The sequence below is a fragment of the Hemitrygon akajei genome, chromosome 8 (assembly GCF_048418815.1).
Source record: "Hemitrygon akajei chromosome 8, sHemAka1.3, whole genome shotgun sequence".
Classification (NCBI taxonomy): Eukaryota; Metazoa; Chordata; class Chondrichthyes; order Myliobatiformes; family Dasyatidae; genus Hemitrygon; species Hemitrygon akajei.
In genome coordinates this window covers 68,426,015-68,443,126 of record NC_133131.1, presented here as the reverse complement: position 1 = coordinate 68,443,126, position 17,112 = coordinate 68,426,015, and the positions used below count along the sequence as shown (strand labels likewise).

The following is a 17,112-nucleotide window of genomic DNA, read 5'->3' as shown; positions in this document are numbered from 1 at the left end:
TATCATGCATAAAGGAGCATATCATATCCAGAAGGTTAAGATGCATGGGGCCAGTTAGCTGTTTGGATTCAGAACTGGCTTGCACAAAAACAGGGAGTAGGGGTTGAAGGGAGTTACTCGAGCTGGAGGTTTGTATTTAGTGGAGTTCCGCTGGGACCTCTGGTGTTTGTGACGTATGGAAATGACCTGGGTGAAAATGTAGATGGGTGGATTTGTAAATTTGCAGGTGATACCAAGCTTGCTAGAGTTGTGGATGGTGTAGAGGACTGGCAAAGAATGCAGCGTGATATAGATCAGTTGCAGATAAGGGCAGAGAAATGACAGGTGAAGTTTAACCCAGATAAATGTAAGGTGTTGCACCTCAGCAGGGCAAATGCAGGGAGACAGTAAGGGCAAGATCCTCAACAGTGTTGCCGAATGGAGAGATCTTGGGATCCAAGTTCATAGCCCCTTGAAAGTGGCTACACAGGTCGATAAGGTGGTTAAGAAGGCTTAAGGAATGCTTGCTTTTATTAGTTAAGGCATTAAGTTGAAAAGTCAAGATGTTGTGTTGTAACTTTATAGGCCACATCTGGAGTAGATGTTGAGGCTTTGGAGAGGGAGCAGAAGAGGAGGCTGCCTGGTTTAGAGGGCATGTGCTATCTTGAGAGGTTGGATAAACTTGGCTTGTTTTCTCTGGAGCATCAGAGGCTGAGGAGAGATCTGATAGAGGTTTACGAGATTATGAGAGGCATAGATAGAGTGGACAGAGAGTATCTGTTTCCCAGGATCGAAATGACTAATACCAGAGGGCATGCATTGGAGGTGAGAGGGGTTAGGTTCAAGGGATAAGTGTTTTTACTCCGAGAGTTATGGATGCCTGGAATGTGCTGCTTGGTATGGCAATAGAGGTAAATACATTGGAGGCTTTTAAGAGATGCTTGAATCGGCACATGGATGTAAGGAAACTGGAGGGATATGGCCAGGGTGTAGGGTGGAGGGATTAGTGTTTGGGTGTTTTTGATCTGCCTTTTGCTGGCTCAACACAACTTTGTGGGCCGAATGGCCTGTTTCTGTGCTGTATTGTTCTTTGCTCAAAACCAGATACTTGTATATATCCTATCTGTTAGCATATCTTCAAATAATTTACCCACAACTGATGTCAGACTCTCTGCTTATTCTTAGGGGCTTTCTTGAACAATGGAGTGTTGGCTATACTCCAGTTCTCTGACACCTTGCCTATGGTTAAGGGTTTTTTTAATTCCTCTTCCAAGGCCCCTGCAATTTCTGCAGTAATTGGGGTCATGGAAAGACCATGATCACCCACGTCTTACGAAACGACTCATAACAAACGAGTGAATTGTTCGGCTTCATGCACTGATGACCACACTGACCTTCAAGTTGACCAATTTTCTGAAAACTGATCATCTGGAAAATCTGCTGGTCCAGCATTGCCAAGTCCAATGTATGCTGGATTGTTGTACCTTCAACTTTAGGAGAACGGCGACAGATTGTCACTTAAAATAATTGCCATCAGAAGGTTGTGCACTGTGCTTGGTGTGTTGTCAGGAAGCTGTCGAAATTAAGACGTCTAAATTTTAAGCACAGTGCTTATGATGATTACGCCTAGCATTGTGCAATGCACTAGGTTAGAGGTACTTACCTGTGTTTTTCGGAAGTGTGGCAGTTTGTGTTTTACCCCACAATAAACAGTCTCCAGTATTTGTGGAATGCCATAATCTCATTGGTTTAGTGTGATTGCAGATGCTCAAATCTACAGCAAATAAACTGCTGGAGAAACTCTGGGTCGAGCACCAGTAGGAGAGGAATTAATCTGAATAAAGATCTTAAATATCAGCAGTTTCTCTCTCCCCACAGATGCTCAACGCTCTGAGTTCATCCAGAAGTTTGTTTTTATATTTGCTCTGGTGTTGGGGAGAAAACTACAGCACTGTATCTTGTACTTTTTATGGGGAGCAATCACTGCTCGACTGGATAGAGTCTTTGGCATTTGCAACACCATACCTTACTGGTCCCCTGCGTTCCACGGTCTTTAGCGGCTGGAATAGACCACAATGCTCTGGTGAGTGACGGATGTCATTTTCTTCCAGCTGGTTCTGAAGATCCAGGCAGCGTATGATGCAAAAAGAGGAAAGAAAAAGGTGAAGGCTCTGACGTTCACAGGACCAGAATCCACACCACAGAAAGGTACAAAGTCTGTGCTTGCATGTTTATACTGAAAGCTTCCGACTAAATCATAAAAATCCAGTGACTCTGGACTTTGTGTCACACATTGGAATTTTTAAAAGTACGTGTAAACAATTTCTCAATGACAATCTACTTAAGTGAAAATTTAGATAATCTAGAAGGCACTTTTATATTAAATATTTCTAGTTTCCTTTTTATTCAACAGAGTAAGTTCCATTCACTGTGGCAATTTGTGGTGCTCCTGCTTACTCAGCAGGATCTAGTTTATTATCGGACAGAACAATGACAGATTGCCACTTCCGAGAGTGGTGCGTTGTATTTGGTAGGTTGTCAGGAAACTGTCTAAAAGGAACAGGCTGAGAAAGCTGATCAGTAGTAGTAATTCAGAATCTCAGAACTCTCAACGACAAGTGCTTTGAACTGGGTATTCTTGCAATCTAAAGTAAATTTGTTATCAAAGTACGTATATGTCACCATATACAATCCTGAGATTCATTGTCTTGTGGGCATACCCAATAAATCTAAGAATAATAATTATAACAGAGTCAATGAAAGACCACCCAAATAGGGCATTCAGTCAGAGTGCACAAGACAACAAACTGTGCAAATGCAAAAAGAAAGAAATAATGAATAAATACGCAATAAATATTGAGAACATGAAATGAAGAGTTCTTGAAAGTGAGTTCATAAGCTGTGGGAACATTTCAATGACGGTCAAGTGAAGTTGAGTGAATTGGTTCGAGAGCCTGCTGGTTGAGGGGCAGTAACAGTTCCTGAACCTGGTGTGTGAGTCCTGAGGCTCCTGTACCTTCTTCCTAATGGCCGCAATGAGAAGAGAGCATCTCCTGGGTGGTGGGGATCTCTGCTGACGGATGCTACTTTCCAGCGACAGTGTTAAGTTGGGAGGGCTTAACCCATGATGGTTTGGGCCATATCCACTGCTTCGCAGACAATAAAGCAGCAACTTATCCTGGCAGCAAGTGCCATGGCTCTTGCTGTGTGTCTACGGCCAACGATCAAACGGACCCACGGTGTAATAGTACGTTTGAACCGTAGGTGGAAGCCAAGTCAATGGGATGGTGTGACCAACAGTACTATCGTGGCAGCAGCTAATGCTGCAAGTTTGACTCAGGAGATGACCAGTTTAAACCCTCCTGTGAACTTTTCCCACAACGCAAGCAGAGGTTGACCTTTGCACATCAGATGGGTGCTCACTGAAGGGGTGGTTGTGTGTGTGTGTGCCTGCTGATGGAACTCCTGCATTGTGGGATGGTGTGATCTTTAATCTTGTATAGTAATGACCCAGGAACTGTGGTCAGTTGCAAGTAATCTCATTCAACGCACAACTTAATGTGGTTTCCACAGTGTACTGCTTGTCCCAAGCTTCACCAAAATCCTTCGTGCCAACAGGTATTTGTCCATTGTTCTCGGGTTACAAACTGGGGGAAGACTGCTATTTTAATTACCAAAGATGCTAAATTGTAAATATCTTTGAACGTTTCTGATATTCAGAATATTTTGAGCTGTTAACATTAATTTTAATTAAAACTTTTTAAATGTTTAAAAAAGATTTAAGCATTCTAAAATTAAGTGTTACTGTGTTAAAGTGGAGGTCGATAGTTTCTTGATTAGTAAGAGATCAAAGCTTATGCGGTGAAGGCAGGGGAATGGGGTCCGGGGGATAATAAATCGGCCATGATGAAATGGCAGAGCAGACTAGATGGGCTGAATGGCCCGGTGCTGCTCCAGTTTCTTACGGTCTGAACAAGGATGTGATTAAACTAGAGAGCATGCAGAAAAAAAGTGTTACATGGATTGGAGAGCTGGAGTTTGGATAGGCTTGGACTGCTTTCCCTGTAGTGAAGGCAGCTGAGGGTTGACCTTACTAGAGGCTTATAAAACTGGGGGCACGAAGTATGGTAAAGGAGATAGAATTGTGATCAAAACCTCCAAAATGCTCTCCCACCATGAGATCCAACACCTGACCAGGTTCTTTTCCCAATATCAGATCACGTATAGCCTCTCCTCTTGTAGGCTTATCTACATATTGTGTCAGGAAACCTTCCTGAACACACCGAACAAACATTTGGACTGATCCATTGATAGAAGTGGTTTAAAGGGTTATGGACCAAATAGATTAGCTTATATAGGCATCCTGGTAAGTACAGGCAAGTTGGACTGCAAAGCCTGTTTCCACATTATATAATTCGAAGCACTCGAGCATCTACAGTCCCTATAAAAAAGTATTCAACCCCCTTGGAAGTTCTCATGTTTTATTGTTTTACAACATTGAATCACAATGGATTTAATTTGACATTTTTTGACACTGATCAACAGAAAAAGACTCCTTTGTGTCAAAATGAAAACAGATCTCTACAACATGATTTAAAATAATTGCAAATATAAAACACAAAGTAATCGATTGCATAAGTGTGGCATACCAAATCATCAATAATTCACCTACCGGTAATTGGTTTTAGAAGTCACATAATTAGTTAAATGGAGATCACCTGTGTGCAGTCAAGGTGTTTCAACTGAATGTAGTAAAAATACGCCTGTATCTGGAAGGTCCAACTGCCGGTGAGTCAGTATCCTGGCAAAAACTACACCATGAAGACAAAAGAACATTCGAAGCAACTCTGTGAAAAGCACAAGTCAGGAGATAGATGCAAGAATATTTTCAAGTCACTGAATATCCCTTGGGGTAGAGTTAAGTTAATTATTTGAAATGGAAAGTATATGGAACAGCTGCAAATCTGCCTAGATCAGGCCGTCCTCAAAACTGAGTGACCGTGCAAGAAGGGGACTAGTGAGGGAGGCCACCAAGAGTCCTATGACAACTCTGGAGGAGATGCAAGCTTCAGTGGCTGAGATGGGAGAGACTGCACATACAACAACTGTTGCCCGGGTGCTTCACCTGTCGCAGCTTTATGGGAGAATGGCAAAGAGAAAGCCACTGTTGAAAAAGAACTCAGGTGAAATCTTAAATAGAGTTTGCCAGAAGGCATGTGGGAGACTCTGAAGTCAGCTGGAAGAAGGTTCTATGGTCTGATGAAACCAAAGCAGAGCTTTTTGGCCATCAGATCATGTTTGCATAGGCCAATCACCACACATCATCAAAAACACACCTTCACTACCGTGAAGCATGGTGGTGGCTGCATCATGCTGTGGGGATGCTTCACTGCAGCAGGTCCTGGAAGGCTTGTGAAGGTGGAGGGTAAATGCAGCAAAATACAGGGAAATCCTGGAGGAAAACCTGATGCAGTCTGCAAGAGAACTGTGAATTGGGACAAGATTTATTTTCCAGCAAGACAAAGATCCCAAGCATAAAGCCAAAGCTACACAGGAATGGCTTAAAACAACAAAGTTAATGTCCCGGAGTGGTCAAGTCAGAGTCCAGACCTCAATCCATTTGACAGTTTGTGACAGGACATGAAAAGGGCTGTTCACTCATGATCCCCGTGCAATCTGACAGAGCTTGAGCAGTTTTGTAAAGAAGAATGGTGAAAAATTGCAGTGTCCAGATGTGCAAAGCTGATAGAGACCTATCCACATAGACTCAAGGCTGTAATTGCTGCCAAAGGTGCATCTCCTAAATACTGACTTGAAAGGAGTGAGTAATTAAGCAATCAATTATTTGTTTAATAATTGTAATAAATTTAGACCAATTTGCAGAAATTTGTTTTCACTTTGGCACTGAAGAGACTTTTCTGTTGATCAATGTCAAAAAAAAGTGAAATTAATTCCACTGTGATTCAAAACATGAAAACTTCCAAGAGGGGATGAATACTCTTTATAGGCACTGTAAATAATATTTAAATAGAAATTTCAATTACCAAGTCCCTCACGACAGTACTTCTCGTATTGGACGTTCACGAATCTGCCATGCGTGCTGGATCTGGTTTTCACTAGTGGTGACCCAGTGGTCAGGTTACTGGATTGGTAATGGTGACCTCGACAAAGCAGTGCCGAGAAAAGGGTTCAAATCCCATCATACCAATGGTGCAGTTTAACTTCAGACTGTAACATCAATAATAAGCAGCTTCGGTAATGATAACTGCAAGATCTCATAAGTTGTTGGAGGGAAAGGGCAAAATGATGGAGCAAAGATAGTTTAGATGATTTTGACAGGGGTTGTGGAACTGGAATGACAGGGCTGAGGATGGGGCAGTAGGTGTACGAGTAGATGCAGTGTGCAGTGAGACTGTGAGGAAGGACAGGCAGATGGTAGGGCAAAATTGCATTCTGTGGGATGAGCTGAAATGTAACATGGGAGCAAAATCGGAATGGGTGATGAATACAGCTGGTGTACAGAATAAGGTTGATGATCTTCTAGAGTGGTTAGAGATTGGCAGGTACAACTTAGTGGGCCATCTCTGAGTAGTGCCTGAAAGAAGATCATAGTTAGGAGCTTAACATCCAAGGATAGGCAGAGGGTGTGGGGTGGCTCTGTTAGTTTAAAAAAAATGAAATCAAATCCTTCGAAAGAAATTACATAGGATTGGAAGATGCAGAGTCCTTGTGGGTAGAGTTAAGAAACTGCAAGGTTTAAAAGACCCTGATGGAGTTATATATAGGCCTCCAAATAGCAGCCAAGATGTGGGATACAAATTACAAAAGGAGATAGAAAGGGCAATGTGAGGATAGTGAAAGGACATTCCAATATGCTGGTAAATTAGGTTGGAGCTGGGTCCCAAGAGAGGGAGTTTGTAGAATGCCTACAAGATGGCTTTTTAGAGCAACTTGCAGTTAACCCCAGTGGGGAAAGATAATTCTGGATTGTGTGTTGTGTAATGAGCCAGATTTAATTAGAGAGCTTTAGGTAAAGGAACCCTTAGGAGACAGTATCATAATATGATAGAATTCACCCTGCAGTTTCAGCAGGAGAAGCTAAAAGTGGATGTATCAGTATTACAGTGGAATAAGGAGATTGAGAGGGGATCTGATTGCAACATATAAGATTATTAAGGGATTGGACAAGATAGAGGCAGGAAATATGTTCCAAATGCTGGGAGAGTCCAGTACCAGAGGGCATGGTTTGAGACTAAGGGGGAGGTCATTTAGGACAGAGTTAAGGAAAAACTTCTTCTCCCAGAGAGTTGTGGGGGTCTGGAATGCACTGCCTCGGAAGGCAGTGGAGGCCAATTCTCTGGATGCTTTCAAGAAGGAGCTAGATAGGTATCTTATGGATAGGGGAATCAAGGGATATGGGGACAAGACAGGAACCGGGTATTGATAGTAATTGATCAGCCATGATCTCAGAATGGCGGTGCAGGCTCGAAGGGCCGAATGGTCTACTTCTGCACCTATTGTCTATTGTCTATAAAGGAAATGATAGAGGCATGAGAGAGGAGCTGGCCAAAGTTGATTGGAAGGGGACACTAGTGGGGATGACGGCAGAACAGCAATGGCTAATGTTTATGGGGGAAATTCAGAAGGCGCATGATAGATACATCCCAACGATGAAGAAGTATTATAAAGGGGGATGATGCGACCATGGCTCACAAGGAGAGTCAAAGACAGCATAAAAGCAAAAGAGAGGACATAGAATATAGTGAAAGTTAGTTAGGACTGAAAAATTGCACTTTTTAAGAAGGGACGGAGGCAGAAGAAAGGAAATTATAGGCCAATTAGCTTGACTTCAGTGGATGGGAAGATGTTGGAGGTCATTATTAAGGATGTGGTTTTGGGAAACTTGAAAGCACATGATAAAATAGGCCAAAGTCAACATGATTTCTTGCCAGATCTTGCTGGACAAATCTTGTGGAATTCTTTGAGGAAATAACAGGCAGGATAGACAAAGGAGAGTCAGTGCATGTTGTGTATTTGGATTTTCAGAAGGCCTTTGACAAGCTGCTGCACATGAGGCTGCTTAACAGGGTAAGAGCCCATGGTACTACAGGAAAGATGTCAGCGTGGATAGGAGATTGGCTGGCTGGCAGTAGGCAAACTTTTCTGGTTGGTTGCCGGTGACTTGTGGGCATTAGAGCTGGGATAGCTGACAAAGAATATCTGCAGTCCAGGCCGCTTGAAGCAACCAGGTATCTGCAAGCAGAGGCATGAGGACAGGTGAGTCGGTGTGCCCGGTGTTCAAGCCGGAACTTTGAATCCTGTCATCGGCTAGTCAGTGAGCAAATACCTAAGATCACTGGGTAGTCCAGAATTGGAAGCCTGAAGACCGGAGGTCTGTCCTAGAGTTGGAGGACTGTTCGTGTGTGTGGGTGGGTAGAAGGCAGGACGGGGCTGAGGAAAGAGGCTTGTTGTGTTCTGTGCTGTTCTGCCTAGCATTATGGGCATTGTATTTATGCAGTGGAAGGTGTAGCTATGACTCTATTGAATGGCAGGGCAGGCTTGTATAGGTAGTCCCCAAGTTACGAATGTCTGACTTATGTACAACTCGTACTTATGAACCGAGAAAGGAGAACGCCATCCGCCATTTTAAGGCGGATCACGACACCGTCTGCCATTTTAAGTCGTTGCCGTTGACACTGTGTTGAGTGTGTAACTTTGTATTTGGCTTAACTTTTTCTTAGTAAGATTCATACTGATCCCGACCCCCCCCCCCCACCCCTTTTCCAGTCGGCTGGTGGCAGCGCACCAGGTTGATGTCAATCCAGTGACTCCCGTGCCATCCATGCCGGGTTGATGTCGAGCTCACAACTTGACCTCGTAAAAAAAAACACTGCCACCTCCAGTTTAAATTCCCACGTGGAATATTGTGGAGGCTCAAATACCCAAACCTAGCACAGCCCCCATTTGTCCCATTTAACCTGTCTCAGTGCGGTGCAGTTTAGGACCCTGGGATTTCAGACCGTTGGTCCTTAGGACCCAGCGGAGCTCGGGAGCCAGCGCAACTCAGGACCCGCCACCCGCAGTGTTTCTGTTCCATTGACGGGAAGCAATCGCGATTGAAAATAAAGTGGAAATAATAAAGCATTTGGAAAGAGGTGAAACGCCATTGGTCATTGGAAAAGCGTTAGGCTACAGTCAGTCAACGATGGGAACAATTTTAAAGGATAAAGTGAGAATAATGGAGCCTGTGGAAGGCCCTGCCCCGATGAAAGCTACAATTATTACTAAGCAACGCAGTGGTTTAATTATTGGAATACGTACGTTTCTTAAGTGTTTTATATGCATAGAAAAGTAAAATATATACTATATACTAAGACAAACGTTTGACTAACTGACGCTAAATAATACCGGATGTACTTGTTCCGACTTAAATACAAATCCGACTTAAAGACGGACTCAGGAATGGAACTCGTCCGTAACCCGGGGACTGCCTGTATTGCAAAGTGACTTACAGATCCAACTTAACTGTGTTCTTGGTGTTATGTCCAGTTCTTGGGTGCTTAGAAAGCAAAGGGCAAGAAAGCAATGGGTTTGAATCCTCCTCCAAAAAACAAGTACCAATGTGAAAAGGGTCACCCAAAAATGCCCTAGGATACCTTGAAATTCTAATGCTGAGCGTATTATGGAAGTACAACATCCTAATTATTGAGTGCACGACTCTGTTAAAGAGATATTTCCCTTCAAAACCATTATGGTCTTAGGCAACTAAGCATCCTCGATTTCCATGGTCACGTTCTAGAAGTGTTCACAAATTGACAACACTACAGAGTCAATAGAAGCTCCCAGAGCAGCAACATCTACAGGCAATGCAGTTGTAGGAAAGCAGCATCCATCATCAAAGATCCTCACCACCAAGGCCATGCTCTTTTCTCACTGCTGCCATCAAGTCGAAGGTATGAGTGCTTCAGGACACACACCACCAGGTTCAAAAAACAGTTACTATCCTTCAACCATCAGGCCCTAGAACAAAACAGAATAACTACACTAATATATTGAGATTCCCACAATCAGTGATCTCACTTTAAGGACTCTATCTTGTTATTTCATGTTCTCATCATTCATTGCTATGTATTTATACTTGCATTTACATAGTTTGTCTTCTATGCTACTGGTCTGTCATTGACCCTGTTTACAGTTACTATTCTATAGATTTTCTGAGTATGCCTGTAGAGAAAAGATTCTCAGGGTTGTTTGTGGTGACATGTATGTACTCGGATAATAAATTTTAATTTGAACTTTGCTCTCATTGCTGCTATCCACTGTTAAAGTTCTGATATCCCCTGCTTATGTAAAACTTTGGGCAGAGCCTTGCTGACAATGATCGACTCTTCTGCCTTTTGTTTTTGCCCTGTGATTGTCGGCCTTTTCCTTCCCCACTTCCAAGGCTGCAGGCTGTCCACAGATCTGAATGGGAAATTAAAGCTAACATTTGGTAAATTATGTGGTCTTATAGCATGTGAAAATAGGCCCTTCAGCCCATCATGTTCATGCCAATCCACAGGCACCCACCTGGCTGAGCCAGTTGTCCTGCATTTGGTAAACAGCCTTGGCAATTTGAGTGTTTGTCCGGATATTTAAAAATTATTAGAGTGCCTGGCTCCACCGCCCATTCAGATTGTGTGTTCCTGAGTCCAACCACATGGCTTATAGGCTTACGTGTATGGGAAAAAGTTGCGTAACTGGAGAGACTCAGCAGACCAATTCCTCCAGCATTTTGTGTATGTTGCTTGGATTTCCAGCATCTCCAGGTTTTCTCTTGTTTGTAATTGGAAATAGTTGCTGGAAAATATTATTTTTCTAATCCATTCTTAAACCCCTCAGATTTGTCCTCAACCCTGTTGTGTGGGGGGAAAAAATCCTTCTATCTACCTTATCTATACCTTTGTAATATTGTATACTTCTATCAGCGTCCCCCGGCCTCCTCTGCTTCAAGACCCAGACTTTCCATCCCAGGAGGTCCTCCTCACCCTCTCTAGTGTAATCAAACCCTTCCCATCCCCACTACTCCATCTGTAGCCTCACCAAGATTTTATAAAGTTGTACCATAACTTCCTACTTTTGTCTTGGCAAATAAAGGTTAGTATCTCAAATGTCACCTTCATGGATTTTTCAACGTGTACACTGAAGTCCCTTGTTTCCCCACTATGCTCACTGGAGCCTACTGTTCATCATGTATGTCCCACCCTCAAAGGGCATCATTTCATCCTGCTGCCTTTGACAATTCTACTTAAAAACACCCACACTACCAATTTGTATGCCGTCTGCAACTTACTAATCATACGTCCTATATTCATATCCAAATTACTAATCTATGTAACAAGCAGTAGGGGGTCCCAGCACCAATAACAACAAAAGCAACCCCCGCCCCCCCCCCCCCCCCCCCATTGCCCTCTACCTCCAAACCAAGGCAGTTTAGGATCCAGTTTGCTTACTTGACCTGGATCCCATGGGCTGTAGCCTTCTGGACCAGCTTCCTTGTCAAAGTCCACATGGAATACATCAAATGCAATGCCCTCATCTGTCTGGCAGCATCCCCCCCCAGACAACACCGTGCTGATCATCTTTGCTTGTTCCTCGTGTTTCTAAGAGCAGGTTATTGCTATCCTTCAGAGCTTTTCCCTGTAATTTCCCCACAACTATTGTTCGTCTCTCAGACCTGTAATAACCTAATTAATCCCTACCGGCACACTTGCTGTGCTTTGGCACCTCACTATGGCCAGTGAAGCATATACAGTCTGTCCATTCATTCCTCGTAGCTGTAGTTTTGAGGTCTAAAAACATCCTTGTAAATCTCCTCTGCACCCTCTCTAGTATAATTACTTACATCTTGGTCCTAATGTGGCAACCAGGACAACACACAGTCCATGAGCTGTGAAGTACTTGTGGTTATTGCATCTCCTACCTGTGCAAAACTCCAGCCTCCATATTGGTTCCTTTTATTGCCCTGTTATTCTTTTGCTGTGCCACGTCTTGAGTTTGATAAATGCTTGAAGTCTGTGTACAAAATCCATGTTGTTCTTTCTAGAGCTAAAAGAGATATTTGATGCAAAACAACACACACAAAGCACTGGAGGAACTCGGCAGGTCAGGCAACATCTATGCAGGGGCTCCCAACCTATTTTATGCCATGGACCCTCTACCCTTAACCGAGGGGTCTGTGGACACTCAGGTTGGCGATCCCTGAGATGGAAATGAATAAACAGTTGATGTTTCAGGCTGAGACCCTCCTTTAGCAGAACCGAAAGAGGATCTTGGTCCAAACCGTTGACTGTTTATTCATTTCCATAGATGCTGCCTGACCGGCTGAGTTCCTCCAGCATTTTGTGTGCGTGTTCCTTTGGAGTTTCAGCATCTGCAGAATTGCTCATTTAGAGATATTAGATGTATGGATTTCTGTTTTAAAGAACTGATCTGAACAATGGGGGCAAGAATCATAAGCACTTGTTTTTTACTATCAGAACACGACCTTGTTCTGGATACTAAATGGTCCATACTGTTCCAGTCCATACAACCAGCAGAGGACGGCTGGCTGAGAGTCTAAGGGTACAATGCTTCCTGATGACCATGGGTTGGCTTGCATCCCAATAAATGGCCAAAGCACCACAACGTTTCTGGGCTCCTTACCTCCTCATCTCCGATACAAGTTGAGCACTCACTTCCAAGTAAAGGATCAGGGCTCAGGTTACATTCCCGAGTCCGGAGCAGAAGCTCTAGGCTGATATTCCTGTGCAGCAGTGGGAGAGGTTACATAGGATGCTGCAATGTAACACCGTGTGTTGTCTCTCTGCGGCTTGACCCTAAGTATTTCCCATGTCGGAGAAAGCCAGGGGAGTTTGCACAGGTGTCCAGACTCGTGGGCACTTCGGCTAACAGTTTGCTGTTTACTGGTTACTGCATTTCTGGCACAGCTGTACTTGGCTATTATAGGCTATCTAGAGGTCTAAGACAAAAATAAATTTTTTTCTTGTCATCTGACAGATATCCAGCATATTTTGAGCTCCACCATCACAGGCCTTCTTATTCAGCACCTTATTAAATCCATTCCTTTTAAGACGGGGTGATTTAAAATAAGTACCAGTAATGTATTGCAGTTTGAGTGCAGAGAGACAGAAATCTGTTCCTGTACTCATAAGGGGGAGGAGTTGGCCGTGCTCCACCAGTCCTTTCACTTCTCTCTCACCATCTCTCATTCAAGCCAGCATCTCTTTCACTTCTCTTGATTCAAGAGCCTATTGCTTTTGGCTTTCAATATAAACCACAATGTCCATTGCATATTTGGGTAGAACATTCCAATGATTTATACCCCTCTCTCGGTGAGAGAGACAGAGTCTGTGCCCTGCCAACCTCCTCCCCATCCCTTGTTCTGAGCTCTACCCTGAGGCACAACCCGCAAACCCCCTTTCAAAATCTAGTATGTTTAACTGAAGTCACCTCTCCTAAACTTCAAGTGTGTACCATCTTTCCCCCGACCCACAGTGCTGTCTGCACACTACATCTGCACTCCAGCTCCACAGCTTGCGTTCTGGACCAATCAGTGAGCCAGGTGCTGTTTCGTTAAGGTTTCCGAGCAGTCAGGTGCTCGATTATCTGAGTTTTACCTTAGCAACGATATTTCTATATCTAACATAAATCCAGATCACCCAACCTTGCTTCTCTGGAGAGGCTGATAACAGCACATTGCACTTTAAGGGTCTGGTTCAGCCATTTAACGTTTCTAATCTCTCTACGTTCTTCTCTCTTTCAGATGAGAATAGTGAGACGGAGAGTGATACGGAAGAGCAACAGAAAGGTGAAATTGTGATGCATGCATTTGGATGGGATGTCGGCAGTGGTCTTCATTTTTAGACAGTCCTCTGGGACTGGGGATGCCTTACTGCCACTCCCTGTTCTGCGGTGGCTTTAATGAGGCTGCTGTGGGAACTGCAGTCTCTTCAGCAACAGGGGCAGATGTTCCCTTGGGGAGGAGGCTGAGGCAGATACCCCACTATCCACAGATCAGAGTTCCCAATGCCATTCCGAATACTCGCCCTCCCAGTGAATGTTCGTGGATCAGAGATTCCAGAGAGTTAAGGTTTATTATCCCTGATTTGTTGTTTTGTGGCAGCCGTACAATGCAACGTATAAAGATTACCATGAGTTACAATAAAACAATAAATAAATTCTTCAAAAGAAGAACAGCAAGGTCGCGGACTGAACAGCGGAGGGAAGAGACTGTACCTAAAACAGTGTGCGGACTCAGGCTCCTGTACCACCTCCCTGATGTTGGTAATGTCCTGGATAGTGACCATCCTTCTTGAAGATGTCCTTAGTGGTGAGGGGCGGTTGTGCCCGTGATGAAGTTGGCTGTGTCTACAACCCTCTTTCGATCCTACGCGTTGGAGCTCCCATACCAGGTCATGATGTAGCTACTCAGAGTGCTTTCCACAGTTCATCTGTAGAAATATGCTGGAGTCTTTGGTGAAATGCCAAGTTCCCTCGTATCTCTAGTAAAACATAGCCTCTGAGCTCATCCTTCAGTCTTCCACTCTGTCCACCCGTGGCAGAGGTCAGACCCGAGTGCTTGTCCCAGTGCTCCAGGGTCCTGCATGCAAACCACATGCCCTGCCCAATGTAAGTCGCTGAGTAGAACAAGGGCCAGAATACCGCTAATGACGGCTTTGGAGGGGACGTCTGTGTGGGTTTCCTTATCCTTCAGTGTCTACGAGGTAAGCTGCTGAGGGCAGCAGACTTTAACCTACTTTTCATTTGAATGAAACAAATTGGCAGACAGTGTATTATTCCACGTGGTAAGTATCCCTCTGCCCTGGCGCAGATTTACAACATTCCTGAAGTTCACTGATGCAGGCCAACTAAGAGCTGAACCTTTCATTTTTACAAACCTCTCATATTCCAACATTTTTCCTGTTTTAGGATCTACTTATCCTGACCCTGGATGATTTTATAATGTACAGAGGGCAAGGAGTCAAATTAACATGAATACCTCGTGGAGCAATTGTAAGTCTAAAGCAGCTGGACCTGTAATCTTAAACCATCTCCAAGTAGATCCAAACTATTTCAGATCTTGGGCGATTGACCATCCAACTTTGTTGTGGAAACTGGAGAAGTAAGTTTTCAGGAGTGACTGGGGAACCGCTACCTAATCTAAGACAATCTTGGACTCCAAAGTTTTAAGGACAGAGTAGATACACTAAAAGAAATACAACTAAATAGTTAATTAATAACACTTCTGTAAAAAAAACACACTCTGGTAAACGATTACCATAAACAATGAAGTGGTGACTGAAGGCAAGGCTGATTGGAGGGTCAAAAGGTGTGGGGCAAGGTTGAGGCATGTTCGAGGAGAAGGCAGGGCGAGGTTGAGGCAGATTCAGGGCCCCTCCACCAATACCGAGAGTGAGGTTTGGTCGATCTAAGTGCTGGGCTGATTTGGAAAGGTCAGGTACAGGCTGAAACGTGGCGGTGGGGTCTAGGCCCAGAGTGTATCAATGCAGCAAAGCCTGGGTCTTAGAGGAATGGCACGATGTTTGGAAGATTTAAAGAACTGGCCAGAGGTGAGTGTTGGGCCAGTTCTGCTCGCTGCTCCGCGACATTTACTCCACTCTTCACTACGCTGAGGCTGTGGGTGTGCTTGGTATCTCAGGGGCTCAGTGATGTTTACTCTATGTTCTGAACTGACTCTGAGGATGTGGGCCTGCTCCGGCTGGCCCAGGCTTCATGTCTAGGGACCAACTTTCATTCTAAGTGCTATTGGCTTACTTTAAGTACGTAGTTTTGTGAACTGTCTGAAGGATGTCGCCATTGGTTGCGTTGTTCATTGGCGCCATCTTCTGTCCTCTGGAAAGGGCAACAGTCATACCAGTGCCAAGGAGAGCAGGGTGAGCTGCCTCTATGACCATCGCCCAGTGGCATTCACATCTACTGTGCTGAAGTGCTTTGGGAGATTTGGTCATGGCCAGATTGAACACCTGGCTGAGCAAGGACCTGGACCAGTTGCAATCAGCCTATCACCACAATAGATCTACTGCGGATGCAATCTCACAACTCCCCTCAGCTTTGGATCACCTGGACAGTAGTAATACCTACTGGTTGCTATTTATTGACTCAGCATTCAACACAACCATACCCTCAGTACTAATCACCAAGCTCCAAAACCCGGGCCTCCGTTCCTCCCTCTGCAACTGGATGACTTCCTCACTGGGAGACCACAATCTGTGTGAATCAGTAATAACGTCTGTCTCCTCCTCGCCGACAGTCAACACTGGTACACCTCAAGGATGTGAGCTTAGCCCACTGCTCTACTCTCTCTACACTTGTGACTGTGTGGCTAGGCACAGCTCAAATGCCATCTATAAATTTGCCAATGACACAACTGTTGTTGGCAGAATCTCCGATGGTGACGAGGAGGCATACAGGAGCGAGATAGGTCAGCTGGTTGAGTGGTGTCAAAAAAAAACGACAACCTTGCACTCAGTATCAATAAAACCGAGGAAATGATTGTGGACTTCAGCAAGTGGAAGTGGAGAGAACACATACCAGTCCTCTTCGAGGTATCAGCAGCGGAAAAGGTGAACAGTGTCAAGTTGCTGGGTGTCAACATCTCTGAAGATCTATCCTGGGCCTAACATACCGATACAGTTACATGGCTATATTTCATTAGGCGTTTGAGGGGATTTGATATGTCACCAAAGACTCGCAAATTTCTACAGGTGTACCGTGGAGAGCATTCTAACTGGTTGCATCACTGTCTGGTGTGGAGTGTCATCACCACTGCACAGGACTGGAAAAAGTTGCAGAAAGTTGTAAACTCAGCCAGCTCCGTCGTGGGCATTAGCCTTCCCAACATCAAGGACAGCTTCAGAAGGCAATGCCACAATAAGGGGGCTTCCGTCAATAAGGACCCCCATCACCCAGGACATGCCCTCTTCACATTGCTGATATCAGGGAGAAGGTACAGAAGCCTGAAGACACACACTCAATGTTCCAGGGACAGATTCCTCCCCTTCACCATCAGGTTTCTGAATGGATAACGAACCCATGAGTACTAGCTCTCTTTTTACAATACTTTAATTTTAT

At 44.3% G+C, this 17,112-nt stretch overlaps 1 protein-coding gene across 3 annotated transcripts in view; it reads left to right on the top strand.

Moving 5' to 3' along the window:
* Nucleotides 1-17,112, top strand: part of LOC140731957 (DENN domain-containing protein 2C-like) — a 181,432-nt gene that overhangs the window by 96,207 nt on the left and 68,113 nt on the right. For all 3 annotated transcript variants that reach the window (XM_073053968.1, XM_073053966.1, XM_073053969.1), the window contains exons 7-8: nucleotides 2,091-2,187; nucleotides 13,784-13,828. In XM_073053968.1, coding sequence (XP_072910069.1) covers nucleotides 2,091-2,187; nucleotides 13,784-13,828 — 142 coding nt within the window. The remainder of the gene's footprint in view (nucleotides 1-2,090; nucleotides 2,188-13,783; nucleotides 13,829-17,112) is intronic.